Here is a 15,123-nt window from a genome sequence, read left to right on the forward strand (position 1 = left end):
ACACACACACACACACACACACACACACACACACACACACACACACACACACACACGGGACAAAATAAAGACATGAGGGAGATGTCACAGCGCTCTTTCTCCATACACATCATGAGCCCACAGCCTGCTGTATTAACGTGACTTTAAACATTTTGAAGGGGAACAGTGGTGAATTCAAGCTATAGAAGGTGTCAGCTAGTTTTTTTTCCCCAATTGATTTCATTCCTAAGTCCGACGGCAGCAATCCACCCCAACCCCACCTGTATGACCTCCCCTCCCCCATCAGCCTCCCCTCCTTAGCCATGTGGAAAATGCTCTCTTAACAGTGTCACGTCAAAACTAAGTGATCAGCAGCTTAACAGGCCTAAGAGGAGTCAGCGCCCAGCCAGGAGAGGGGGGGGGGGGGAGAGAGAGAGAGAGAGAGAGAGAGAGAGAGAGAGAGAGAGAGAGAGAGAGAGAGAGAGAGAGAGAGAGAGAGAGAGAGAGAGGGAGAGAGAGAGATGGGGTGGTGTCAGGGCTGGGGGGGTGGGAGGTGAGGTTAAAAAAAAAAAGAAAAGTGCTGATGTTGGTACCACAGGCTCTCTAACCCAATATACTGTAGCAAATAAAAATGGCTAAAGGGACACAACAGTGAGTGTGTGTGTGTGTGTGTGTGTGTGTGTGTTTTGCGTATGTGTATATGTTCTTACATGAGTGTATGTATGTGTGTATGTGCCCATCCTGTTCGTGACTGTTTGCATTGCAGCAAACTTGGGTTTGTCGAGGCGGCGCAGGAGTTAAGAGGTCAAAGGTCACTAATAGAGGAAGCGAACTAACCACTCCTCACAATGCCCCCCCACCCACCCACTCATACGGTGAACAGCATCTGTTTAGCTTGTCTCCTGCTGCCCTGAAAAGTCCCTGCAGATGAAAGCCGTGCATTAATCTGCCTCCACCCCACTGTGCTCTGCCCCCCCCCCACACACACACACAGGGTAACATAGACTCTCTTATTAATGACCTGCAAATGGGACCCTAGTCAGACAAGAGCGGGGGGAGAGCGAGGGCGAGAGCCCGAAAGAGAGAGACAAGCAAATAGAGAGAGAGAGAGGTAAAAAAAAGTGAGATGCAACAAAGGAAGTGAGAAGAGACAGAAAGAAACAAAAAGTGAGACAGAGAGAATGAAAGAGAGACTCAAAAAAGAAAGACGAAGCGAGAGAGGGACAGTTGCAGAAACAAATTGCAAGATTGACAGAGTGAAAGGGAAACAGCGTGTGTGTTCACGGGTTTGGTGTGTGTAGGTGCGTCTGTGTGTGTATGAGTGAGTGAGTGAGTGAGAGAGAGAGAGAGAGAGAGAGAGAGAGAGAGAGAGAGAGAGAGAGAGAGAGAGAGAGAGAGAGAGAGAGAGAGAGAGAAAGAGAGAGAATGACAGTCAGGGTGAGTGACATCAGTGCAGGTCATACTCCTGTCTGCTCATCGGAGACCTGCTGTTTGAATGTAATGGACATGAAAAATACAAGAGCTCTAAAAACTCTTGCATGGCCTGGTGGATGTCTTTCCAGATCACCCTAAAAGATTCATCACAGTGATAGGAGCAGGGGGGCGAGAGACAGGGAGTGAGCGGTACGCCGTCTACCAGTCATCTTCTTGACATCTAACTAAAGGATGACAAAACGTCTGGCGGAGGAGGCCTTTGCATAGCGTAGCTGCCGCTGGCCGTGTGGAAAGCGGCCCGGTGATATTTGTGTAGCGTGCAGCAGTGGTACTCACCCAGGGCGAACTGCAGGACGGAGGCAGTGCTGGTGTTGAGAGGCACAGTGCTCTGAGGAAGAGGGACGTTTTGGTCAGTTCAGAAGCTAGCGAACAGCAGTCTATGATTTAACAATCAGGATCAGGATCAGGAATGATTTATTGTCATTTCTTTCATGCACCTGCGTACACAAAAGAAACGAAATTCTGTTTCCCCCAGCCCACAGCAATGTGACACAAAAGACAAAAACAGGCATCCCAAATTTCCCCAAAAACATACAAAAATGGGAGAAAAAAGCAAAAGAAAAAAAAAACGCAAACAGTTAAAAACACAGTCTATCAGTGCAACACAGTCCAAAAATTCCACTGTCCAGAGGACGAACGCCAGCCAGGATGACTGTCGGAATTGCCGGTCTGCATGGGCTAGCAGTTAGCTTAGCCTGCCCCGCTTCCGCGTCCTGTTAGACCGCCCTCGGTGTTTCCTCCTTCGGCTAAGCTCCGGCAGGGCCATGGTCTCTAATTCATTATCTAAATAATTTTTTTAAATTAATTTATTATATATATTTATCTATCTATCTATCTATATCTATCTATATCTATCTATATATATATATATATATATATATATATATATATATATATATATATATATATATATATATATATATCCATCCATCCATCCATCCATCCATCCATCCATTATCCAAACCGCTTATCCTGCTTTCAGGGTTGTGGGGATGCTGGAGCCTATCCCAGCAGTCATTGGGCGGCAGAGAGGGAGACACCCTGGACAGGCTGCCAGGCCATCACAGGGCTGACACATACAATTATATACACTGCTCAAAAAAATAAAGGGAACACATAAGCAATGCAATGTAGCTCCAAGTCAATCACACTTTTGAGATATCAACCTGTCCAGTTAGGAAGCAACACTGATTTGTGAATCAATTTCACCTGTTGGTAAATTGTCTAATTTCCACCAGGTGGAAATTAGACAATTTGCAAGACAACCCCTATAAAAGGAATGGATTTGCAGGTGGTGGCCACAGACCATTTGCCTGTCCTCATCTTTTCTGGCCGATCTTTGGTTAGTTTTTCATTTTGCTAGTGCCCTCACCACTAGAGGTGGCATGAGGCGGTATCTGCAACCTACAGAAGTTGCTCAGGTAGTGCAGCTCATCCAGGATGGCACATCAATGCGTGCTGTGGCAACAAGATTTGATGTGTCTCCCAGCACAGTGTCCAGAGCATGGAGGAGGTACCAGGAGACAGGCCAGTACACCAGGAGACGTGGGGGGGGGGCCGCAGGAGGACAACAACCCCGCAGCAGGACCACTATCTGGTCCTTTGTGCAAGGAGGAACAGGAGGAGCACTGCCGGAGCCCTACAAAACGACCTTCAACAGGCCACTAATGTGCAGGTTTCTGCTCAAACAGTGAGAAACAGAATGCATGAGGATGGTATGAGGGCCCGACGTCCACAATTGGGGCCTGTGCTCACAGCCCAACACCGTGCAGCCCGATTGACCTTTGCCAGAGAACATCTTGGTTGGCAGATTCGCCATTGGCGCCCTGTGCTCTTCACAGATGAGAGCAGGTTCACACTGAACACATGTGACAGACGTGAGAGAGTCTGGAGACGCTGTGGAGAACGTTCTGCTGCCTGCAACATCCTCCAGCATGACCGGTTTGGCGGTGGGTCAGTGATGGTCTGGGGAGGCATATCCTTGGAGGGCCGCACAGACCTCTACGTGCTAGCCAGAGGTACCATGACTGCCGTTAGGTACCGGGATGAGATCCTCAGACCCATTGTCAGACCATATGCTGGTGCAGTGGGCCCCGGGTTCCTGCTCATGCATGACAATGCTCGTCCTCATGTGGCCAGAGTGTGTCAGCAGTTCCTGTATGTCGAGGGCATTGATGCTATGGACTGGCCTGCACGTTCCCCAGACCTGAATCCAATCGAGCACCTCTGGGACATCATGTCTCGTACCATCCACCAACGCGATGTCGCACCACAGACTGTCCAGGAGTTGACCGATGCCCTGATCCAGGTCTGGGAGGAGATCTCTCAGTAGACCATCCGTCGTCTCATCAGGAGCATGCCCAGACGTTGTAGGGAGTGCATACAGGCACGTGGAGGCCACACACACTACTGAGCCTCATTTTGAATCGTCTTGACGAATTTCCACAGAAGTTGGATCAGCCTATGTTCTCATTTTCCACTTTGATTTTGAGTATGATTCTGAATCCAGACCTTAATGGGCTAATGATTTTGATTTCCATTGATCATTCTTAGGTTATTTTGCTCTAAACACATTCCTCTGTCTAATAAATAAAGATTTTCAGCTGAAATATTTCATTCATCGAGGTCTATATTGTGTTTTTAGGTGTTCCCTTTATTTTTTTGAGCAGTGTATATATATATATATATATATATATATATATATATATATTATATGGCATGAAACAGGGTTGTACTGTCTCATAAAGAATTTACTTGAATCACTGGATTATTATTATATTATATGTATTATATATTATTATATTATCTATATTTTAATGATATATTAATTTAATAATTGCATTTAATTATTTAAATTTAGTCTCAGTTTTCAACGGTGTTAAACATTAGCTGATGCAAGCATGACCAAGAAGTTAAAAAAAAAATTTGAGTGTGTCAGATTTTGATGACTTGGGATCATGTATTCATTGTCAGTCCAGATAAATTGGCTGGCAAAGCTTTGGGTATCTATGGAATGATGCAGAGAAACACTGGATATCTATAGAAGTCATAACACCTGTACAAAAGCTTCAGGTATAAATGTATGTACAGAGAGTGTGTACGTGTGTGTGTGTGTGTCTGTGTGTGTGTGTGTGTGTGTGTGTGTGTGTGTGTGTGTGTGTGTGTGTGTGTGTGTGTGTGTGTGTGCGCCTTTACCTGTGTAAATGCATCGTGAGAACGAGAGAGCATAAGTGTGTGGCATGTGTGTGTGTGTTTCTGGGTGTGCGTGCCTGTTGCCACTTGACAGAAGCGAGGCAGCTGCATCAAACATTCGAAACAGTGACAGACAAAACAAAGGCTTATCAGACAAACAAACAGAATTTAGAGGCGCTAAACACTTAGCTGTTGTTAACCGGCTTTCATCTCTCAGAGAAACACAACCAGTTTACATTCAACTCGACAAAGAGAGAATCTAGCAGGTGTGTCAAACAAATCACAGGTATGTGTTTAAATTGCATTTCTACAATTCAACTAAGGATAAGAAAGAAGAAGAAGTAAGCCGCTTTATTTTATCATTGCACAGTTACAACGAAATTTGTCTTCTGCATTTAACCCATCCTATTGTATAGGAGCAGTGGGCAGCTGCAGCACCCGGGGACCAACTCCAGTTCTTATTTCTATTGCCTTGCTCAGGGGCACAGACAGGAGTATTAACCCTAACATGTATGTCTTTTTGATGGCGGGAGGAAACCGGAGCACCCGGAGGAAAGCCACGCAGACACAGGGAGCACATGCAAACTCCACACAGAAAGGACCAGAGATGGCCTGGGGTTCGAACCCAGGACCTTCTTGCCGTGAGGCAACAGCGCTAACCACTGGACAACCAATAAAAGACAAGCCTTAAAACTAGCAATCCAATGCAGGCTTGAACAAGAAAAACTAGTGTGCAATGTATTCTTGACACATTCAGTCCAACACCAGTTATTTTATGACATGTGTTAGTTAGTGTACTGCAGCTTAAACGCTGTGTTCCTACTCCCACGATGGCATGTGAGGTTCCAGTGTGGTTATAGCTATAAACAGTACACTGTAATTTAGCCGCGGTTGTGGAGTGTGAGTGGCTGGTTTGGTTGCACGGTCAATGGGCTGTAAGATGTACGGCGGTTGCATTGTGGTCAGACATGGTGCTCACCAGCTCTCGCTCTCCGAAGGGCTCGCAGAAAGTGACCGCTCTGCCGTGCATCAGCACCCCGCAATGCTCTCCCACCTCACAGCCGCTGCACTCGGACCTGCGGAGGGACAGGGAGGAGACGAGAGGAGAGAAGTCGGGATAAAAGGTAAAAAGGATGTAGCAGGGAGGCGGAAAATGACAGACGGCTCTCGGGTTATGGGAGCGGCTCCATCTCTCCACCCACCAAATGTTTGGGTCCAACTCCACTTGCAGGTTGGAGTCGAAGTCGTCACGCAGAACAGCATGCTTCCGGTGGATTTCCGCTGCACAACAAAACACATGCTCACAGTTCAACTGGATTTGCACTGTACTTTGCATTTGTATAAGACAGACTACTCACAGCACATGTATAGTAATGTATGGATAAACTATACAAGTATCCCATTAAATACCACTCACCAAGGCTTGGTCTCAATGGGGACTCAGTTGGGGCTGAAACAGACACAGCAGAAAATAACATATATATCACTTGATAAGCAAGTTTATTCTTAACATCTCTCAGATAAGTATGTAGCCGGACTTGAGGTGGTGAAGTATAAAGATATGTTAGATTCCTTGGTCATCCATTGCTTTTAACCTGTTTGTGAGTGAGTGAACGTGAAGCCCTCTGATACTGCAAATGTGGGTTAATGTCACACAAATAAACTTGACCGATCTGGCGACGAGGCACACCTGTGTCTACTACTCTGTGTCCAGAAGTGATGCAAATAAGATAAACTTTATTGTCCCCAACGGGAAATTTGTCTTGAACCCCGCAATGAAGATATTTCATATATTTCCGCTTCCGGTGCGGGACGATGGCGGCGCGAACTTACGTTTGCGGCGGCCACACCCAGTACACTGATCTAAAAAAAAGACTGGATCGAGCAACTCGCCATATGAAGTGAAGCCAGCATGGGCGACTTGGCGGCCACCTTAGGTAGACCAAGAAGCGATCAAATTGCATTAGAATTGCCAGCTAAAATGTTGGGTTGCGGCGCATACCAGTGCTCTAACCGCACAGGGTCGAAAAAAAGTGGCAATTCAGATAATATAACATTTCACAAGTAAGTAGCCTTTTTTATTTGACTCTTGCATTTAAGATGCCATAGCAACTGCTGTTTTAAGATGCCTTGATATGTCAACATGTTTTTCCCGAGCTGGCTCCTCAGACGAGTGCGTGAAAGAATGACACAGCGCGTGCCGCTCGCGAGGGAGAGAGCGGTGCGTCCTGGCCTCATCAGGCCGCTGCTCGCCATCGCTGCAACACGCCAGCTCGCTACCTAAGAAAATGAGGCTACTTTACGATCACCTATATGTGCAAGCAAGACTATTAAACTCTCCAATGAGTCTGTTGTTTGTAAACAACAGAGTCTCATATTCTCATGTTCTGCAATCATGATCTTACATTTACATTTGGAGGTTTTGTCAGCTGTTTTCGCAGCTTCTTGCCAGCTGGCTTTGCAGTGCATTCTTTGCCAAGATGACGCAGTCGCATCTTGCAAAAATTACAAGATGACTTTTATAAGATTAAAAACATGATTATCCGTGACAGCAGTGTCGAACATGTTAGGAGCCAGCTCGGGAATTTTTTTTGACAAATCAAGGCATCTTAAAACAGCAGTTGCTGCAAGAGTCAAATAAATAAGGGTACTTACCTGTGAAATGTTATATTATCTGGACTGCCACTTTTTTTCCACCCTGTGCGGTTAGAGCACTTGTATGCGCCGCAACTCGGCATTTTAGCTGGCAATTCTAATGCAATTTGATCGCTTTTTGGTCTACCTAAGATGGCGCCGATCAAGTTCAACTGGCCTTCATAAATTGGTGGCAAGGAATTATGGGTTGTGCGATCCAGTCTTCTTTTTTTTTTTAGATCAGTGACCCAGTACTATCCATGCAGCGTCACTGTCCACATCTGCGTTTTAAGTTTTGTCTTCGTTTGATGGCTGGGAGAGCTGGCGCCGGATCGGCTGTGAGAGCTTGGGCTGCTGTATCTTGTGGGCCCGGGGACCACGGCCCTGCCTGGAGCTGCGACCGGGGAGGTAACACCGAGGGCGGTCTGACAGGACACGGAAGCGGGGCAGGCTAAGCTAACTGCTAGCCCATGCAGACCGGCGGTTCCGACCGCCATCCTGGCTGGTGTTCGTTCCCTTCGACAGTGATTTTTTTATTTTTTTATTTTAGTTTGGCTATATGTGTTTCGTTTAGATGTATGGGTTAGTTAATATGTGTGTTCTTGTAGTTCTTATAGTGTTTGGATTTGTGTTTTTGTCTTTGTGTTGCACTGCTGTGGGGTGGCCGAAACGATGTTTCGTTTCATTTCATGTGCGCAAGTGCATGAAAAGAAATGACAAAAATTGTTCCTGATTCCTGATATGTCTAGCTGACTATGAGTAAAACTAAGTTTCTGCCCCTTTAAGGGAATCTGGCAGTCTGTCTCCTGACAAGAGAGCTTTAATTGAGTTGCAGGACTTTGAAAAACTGTTTGTGTAATAAAATCATGCGTGGTGAACCAGGAAACTTGTCTCTCTGTCCGTCCTTCCTTTAGCATGTCTAAATGACATTACAACCACAGAGTTTGCATATTTTAATGTGACTGGCAGCTCACATGAAACAATATTCTTGTTGTGAAGTGGTCGACCCCATCCACCCGGCAGCTCAGGCCGGTTGTAAACAAACTGAGAATTATCTGCAAACACTATTTGAGCCTGGTCTAGTCTTCACACAAGCTGTATATCACTGCTGATGTGCAGCGAGCTATGATGGGTCTGGCTAGCGGGCTGTCACTTTATCTGAGCACTGGCCAAGAACTAGAGTCCTGGAGGCATTAGTCTTGTCATCGAGACACCTCCGAACTAAACACTGGTTTGACTGGTTTAACTCAGTGTGAAGGACATGAGAAGCAATGCAGGGTCTTGCATCACCATTAATAGAAATGGCTATCCATCCATCTATCTATCTATCTAGTATCCATCTATCTATCTATCTCCATCATGATCATCATCATCATCAGTGGTCACTCGGGGTCGAGTATGACCATCCTCTCTCTGGGTCCCTCTGTCCGTCCGTCCATCTTTATATCTCTTGTCAGATTAAGATGTAGGACATGCCTGTTGGTATGCTGCTGACATTTACTTGCGTGTGGATGTTATGCAGTATTTGGATGAATGTGTTATTTGTACCTTCCCTGTGGATATCTAGACAAGTGTGTCATGGCCAGCAACGGAGGAAAATTGCATAATTCTTCAATCAGTTCTAAGAGAAACAAACATCCCTCTGTGCCCTGGCTGGGCCCTGGCTGCAGATAATGTCCACTCTGATGTTCATTTCTCTCCGTAATGAAGGGCCGGGTGGCTGTGATTAACGGTTCACTGCCAATTAACTGCTGTCCTTCCCAGAGGGGCCTCTCAGTATGCCCTAATCTGTGGCTGCTGCCGAACCAACACACTCCACCATCAATCTCTCACAAGGGGACAGACACACACACACACACACACACACACACACACACACACACACACACAGAGCTCTGACAGGAGGAGGGAGCGATGCACACCAAGGACAGAGGAGGTAGTGAGTGTAAAAGTCTTAATGAATCATACAAGTTTTCTTTTTCCCCCCCTCCCCGTTAAAGCTTGGTCTTCACACCACAGTACACCACAGACTTAATTATTAATAACATTTTGTCAAATAAAGTTGGAACACGCTTTCTGGTGAGATGTCGTTAATTTGCTGAGATCGCGCGTGACCTTAGTGCCAGAGGCAGGGGTACGATGGGGCAGGTAGCAGATAGCGGGTTTAGGACTCCTTAAATCAAGCTGTTATTGTAAAACACGACGTCCCACCAATCTCATGAGGTTCCTACAGGGCCGCAGAGCGACGGCAGGGGAGGAAGGTGTGTGAGACAGCGCGGGTGACACATAAAACGGTTCATGGCCTGGACTCAAACCTGCCGCTGTGTGCACATGGCACAAATTCTAGCCCACTGATCCATTAGGATGCCACAACTCAAGTGCTTCAAGTGTTTATTTGTCGAATGCACAACAATACAGCGTGGCATGCATCGTTGGGAATGAAATGTTTAGGCATCAGTTCAAACTTGGGGAAAAAAAGGTAGAATATGACATAACAGCTTAAGTTGAAACTTGAAAAAAAATCAAAAAATTATCAAAAAAAACCATTATAAAATTACAGTATTTACAGACCAGACTGAGCAATTAAAAACTAAAGTCAAAATAACTAAAAATAGACTAAAAATAAGGTAAAATTTTCAGTGTACACATGTCGAAGGATAAACAAATTTAAATTAGACTTGAGTCACCCATTTAATCTAAAATGAAAAGTTGACATTGAAATGTAATAGTATATTAATTGATGCAAGACACTTCCCTGCCTATTCAAGAACTCCAGTGTGTTGTAACATGCCTTTGTTACCCAGAATCCTATGTGTTATGTTACAGGCTAGTGACGTGCTTAGGTTAGAGGCTGGGATGTTCGAACATGGAGTCTGGCATGTGGGATAATAAAAGCTTCGGCGTGAAATTGGAAACGGTCTCAGTCCATTCATTTCAAAACAACAAACAAAACATAGTACCAGGAGTGGGCTCATCTGGTTCCAGGAGTGGGCTAATCTGGTTTCAGTCGGATGAACTCCTTCAAGGACTTTAACTGCCCGCGCTGACTTCCCTGCCACCATTAGCGACAGGGCGAGCTGGTACCACAGGTGGAACTCCTCAAAGGCAAACTTCATGGCCCCTTCAAAGCACCCAGACAGCATCTCATACAGCCCCCTCCTCCCTAGAGCTATGGTCACCAGGTTGTACACCACAGAGGCGGACTGGGGCTGATGATACGATCATTATGTTCTGGTATCCTGCTCAGTACAGCATCACGGTTGGCCATGGATTCACTGATGTACAGCAGCAGCAGGGCCTCCTCTGTATTCTCCTGCAGACAAAACAGATTCTCCCAGAGTAGACTATTGGGTCTTGGCTTAGGTTGTAGTTCTTGGTTTGAGTATGTCCTTGCCATGTGGGATTGTCCAATGGAGACACAGTGGGCAGGTCTTCCAGAGGAGACCAATACCTCTGTTCACACATCCCTCTGAGCAAGATCTCTGCTAACTGTCTGGCTATGGTCATGCGAAGATTCTGGGTGGTTCTGGTCTCCACAGTGTGTAGAATATCTCAGAATTGGCCCACACTCCATGTCAGGTTACCATTTTGAAGTAAATGACATGTGCTCCTTGCAGGCCTGTCTCCAGGAAGTAGTCACGCTCTTGGTCCTGAGCCATGGGGCCAGACTTTGGACTGCGATTTTGCATCCTCACAGACAAAGCCTTCTCCAACTCCTGCAGGTAGAGTAAAGCAATGTCACCAGATTTCTTTTAGCAGGTGATGATCTCCTTGTCCTGCTCCCACACACTCCTATTGGATATCGAGGGGGAAGCCGCATTCTTACTGGACAAAGACGGGGAGGTGTGCGGGATTTTCTGTAGGCACAATCCTTCAGTAACAAGCTTCAGCTATTATTAACAGTCAACAGGAGCTCCCTGCAGCTGTAATTCATCCAGATTGACTTTGCTGTAGTGACCTAGGGCAGTGTTTCTCAGCCCAGTCCTCAAGGACCCCCTATCCTGCAGATTTTCATTGTAATCCTGCATAGGTGGCTCTGCTTGTACTTACTCAACCAATCATCTCATAGCACTTAATTATGCAAGGTGTGCAAAATCTGAAATAATTCATTGCTGATTGGTTGAATAACTAAAAACAGGTACCTATTCAGGGTTGCAAAGAAAATCTGCAGGATAGGGGGTCTTTGAGGACTGGGTTGGGAAACACTGACCTAGGGCATCTCTGTAGTCTCCATCCACATAGTAGAGTTTTGCCATCAACAAATTGGCTTCCTGGAGGTAGCCAGCCTTGAGGTTTCCTCTGTCCAGGGCAGCAGTGAGATGCTTCCTGACCTCAACCAGTTTAGGTCGTGGTCCCCTAGGGCTGGCTCCCTGTTTGATGGGGTTCTCCTTCAGATACTACTGGAGTTTACACTCCCCCAGCAACAGCTCTCCAAGGTCATCGTTTGATATTAGTTTGGCCGAGAGCTGTCGCACTAACTCTGGTATCTTATCCCACTGCCCTTCTGAGCGGCATCGCTCTATTTCGGTCTCCAGTTGTGGAAAAAAAAGAAAGAAAGAAAAGAAGAGTAATTTATGTTTATTGTATGTTAAGATCTTTCATGCTGTTCGTTCTTAAGGGAAGACATGTTTTGTTTTTTAAAGAAGGGAAGATGCGTTGTTATATGCCTTTGGTGGGAACTGCATTACCTAGTATCCTACGTGTTATGTTGTAGGCTAGTGACATGCTTAGGTTAGAGGTTGGGATGTTTGAACACGCAGTCCGGCATGTGGGACAGTAAAAGCTTTGGCATGAATTTGGAAAAGGTCTTGGTTCATTCATTTTAAAACAAATAAAACATGCAGTTTTTCAGGGGAGGAGTACTCAAGTTGTAAAATTATGCACTCATGCAACTCCTCCCCTGCTGCTAATCTCCCATACTACTGGGCCTGTCAGCCTAATTATGTTTGTGTACAGTTATGATTGTATGATCAAGGACCTCTGGTGGTTGCAGTGAGTCAAAACCTTTTAAAAACCTGTTTTATACAGCAACTGAGTGCTAACTCCTCGGCCGGTTTGTCGCCTACGTCCGAGCGGGTAAGTGGAGATTGGCCTGGTGGGGATCTGCCCTCTGTCCTCTAGTCTGTACACCAATAGTGTGCAAAAATATAAGTACAGGTGGGGTATAAAAGTGTCTAATAAAACCAGATACACATTTCCATTTAGCGCTGGCAACCCATAAAGAGCTGACATTACAAATATATATCCCATGATGTCCTGCAAAAGCTCACTGTTTGTCTTACATTTGGACTGTTTGCATCTGGTCACCATTGGTGGGTTTCATATTCAACCATTGAAGATGTTTGGTAAAAATATGCTCACTTTATAGTCAAGTATGGGGTCAATTTTGTGGGACCTTACCAATAGAGGAGTAGTTTAACTTTATTTGACAATGAAGAATTAGCTGGCCAACTTCTGTCACAACTCTTTTCACAATAGGATTGACTTTAATGGGGCCAAGCTCTGTCCTGGATCCTCTTCACACGGGCCTTGCTAGGTGGGCCGAGTTAAGAAAGCCCTATTCTGGGCTGACGAGAGGGCTAATCTACCAATGTATTCTCCATTCAGGATGAGCCTTGCCCACCTGATAAGCCACCGCTCAGATAAGAGCACCGCCGCCTCATTCCACAGTTTAACTTTCAGGCTCTTAAGACTCTAAAGACCTCAGAGCTCCCCTAGAATTTCCTCCTCGCGCCGGGGCATTCACATGGGAGAGTCTTGCTAAAAATCCAACATAAACAATAGTACCTGAGTTAATAGAGGAGGAAGGATTAAGGGAAATGCTTTCTAATATAGTAATTCCCCTCTTGAACATCCCTACTTCCAGTCCCAGTCTACTTTGGTTAGATGGCCTGCTTTTTTTCCCACCACCATTGGATTCATCTGCCAGGTTTTTGGAAGTGGATTTAATATTCGGAAAGAGAGAGAGGTAAAGTTTCATGCTGACTGTAGAAGTTGGGGTCTTAGCGCTGTGTTTGACAGAGACGGGGGCTTCAGCGGCTGCTCTGGTGGGCTCTGACGCTCAGCTCCATGGCTGGAGATCTGGTTCTGCTGAAGCCCATTAAAAGCAGATCAAAGGGCCCTCTCTCTCTCTCTGCCCCCCCCCTCTCTCTGTCTCTCTCCGTCTCTCTCTGTCTCCCCCCCCTCTCTCTGTCTCTCTCCGTCTCTCTCTGTCTCCCCCCCCCCTCTCTCTCTCTGTCTCCCCCTCTCTCTCTCTCTCTCTCTCTCTCTCTCTCTCTCTGTCTCTCTCTCTCTCTCTCTCTCTCTCTCTCTCTCTCTCTCTCTCTCTCTCTCTCTCTCTCTGTCTGTCTCTCTTTCTCCCTCTCTCTCTCCCTGTCTCCCTCTCCCTCTCTGTCTCTCTCTCTCTCTGTCTGTCTCTCTCTTACTGTCTCTCTCTTTCTCTCTCTCGCCACGTTCCTACACCTCTAATCCTCCAAATGTCTGCTGATACAAAAAACGTGTTTAGAAAAGCTGTCAACCCCCCCCCCTTGCTCCTTGCTGCTCATGATCAAGCATCAAACTGTAATAACATGATAATAATGATGATGAAATGTTGACGTGAAGAGCGTGAGCCTGTTCAAGTATGTCTGTGTTTTGGTGCATGTGGTATATGTGCACTGATGCATTTATATCGGTTTTCAGCTTTCATTTTCAATCGATCCATCTCGGCAGAGCTTGGCCGTCTTGGAACCGGGTAATCCACCCACTCAAAACTTACTTAATAAAGAAATGCCTGGTTGATATTCTTCTCTTCCAAGTATTTTCCCTCTCTCTCTCTCTCTCTCTCTCTCTCTCTCCCTCTCTCTCACTTAAACAAACCCTAAATCTCTCCCAGTCTATTTGGCTGAGGCAAGGCCCAGAAGATTTTTTTTTCTTCTTTCCGGTGCTGAATAATCCTTTTCAAGCCTCCAAAAAGACTCATTTACAGTTTGCCGTCTCCATGGTTCTTCATCCACTCCTTCTGTTTTTCTCTTTGTCTTTCTTTTCGTTTTACCTCTTTCTCTCGCTGTTGCTCTCTCCTCTTCCTCCTATCGCAAGCTCTTCCCTCCCTCCCCCTCCCCGCCTCCTCCTCTGTCCTCGTCTCCCGCTGTCTAACCCTCCTTGTGTGTGTGGGGGGGGCAGACGGTGGCTCTCATTTCACTGGGATTAATCCCCACTCACTTTCTTAAATACTTCAATTACTGCCTACCCTATTAGCAGCTCATCTCTGCTAATGCCTGTATCTCCCCGGCCAGGGCTTATGCACGCACACACACACACACACACACACACACACACACACACACACACCCAAGAGGACAAACTATGCAGCGCTACTATGCAGGGCTAACATCACAGGGCCAGGGTGATATGGGAGTGTGGGGAAACTGAAACGAGCATAAGCTCTGGCAGACTCAGACATCTTGGCACAATGAGCACAGGGCACAAGTCATCTCAAATCCTCTCTTCCCCTCTCTTCTCCATCTTTCAGCTCCCCGTCGCCTCACTCTCCCTTCCCTTTTCTCCTTGTTCATTAAAGAGAACCCACTCTTCCCATCTCCCTCATTCAATCTCTCTCTCTCGTTCTTCCCCTCCCCTTCCTCTGACAATGTAGAGCTGTGTTTTTGAAGTTGAGATGCACCCATATCTAATTGGTGGCTGCAATTACGGACTCGCCAGGATGCATGGACGTCATTGTTTTCTTCTCTGAAATGGCTAAATGATGCGGTTGTCCAAGGTCAGGTTCCACTGTCACTCCACTCCCATCCACTTCAGAACAAACAGGCCCTTTTAAATTGCCTTCAA

General features: G+C 46.1%; 1 protein-coding gene and 1 pseudogene across 1 annotated transcript in view; both read right to left on the minus strand.

The window, feature by feature from the left end:
• Nucleotides 1-15,123, minus strand: part of reln (reelin) — a 194,731-nt gene that overhangs the window by 68,076 nt on the left and 111,532 nt on the right. The window contains exons 5-8 of the mRNA XM_056281407.1: nucleotides 6,083-6,115; nucleotides 5,868-5,946; nucleotides 5,645-5,741; nucleotides 1,750-1,801 (exon numbers count right to left, since the gene is read on the minus strand). Coding sequence (XP_056137382.1) covers nucleotides 1,750-1,801; nucleotides 5,645-5,741; nucleotides 5,868-5,946; nucleotides 6,083-6,115 — 261 coding nt within the window. The remainder of the gene's footprint in view (nucleotides 1-1,749; nucleotides 1,802-5,644; nucleotides 5,742-5,867; nucleotides 5,947-6,082; nucleotides 6,116-15,123) is intronic.
• On the minus strand, nucleotides 10,292-11,837 carry LOC130114799 (tetratricopeptide repeat protein 7B-like; annotated as a pseudogene).

This window comes from Lampris incognitus, chromosome 6 (assembly GCF_029633865.1).
Source record: "Lampris incognitus isolate fLamInc1 chromosome 6, fLamInc1.hap2, whole genome shotgun sequence".
In the NCBI taxonomy this organism is placed as follows: domain Eukaryota; kingdom Metazoa; phylum Chordata; class Actinopteri; order Lampriformes; family Lampridae; genus Lampris; species Lampris incognitus.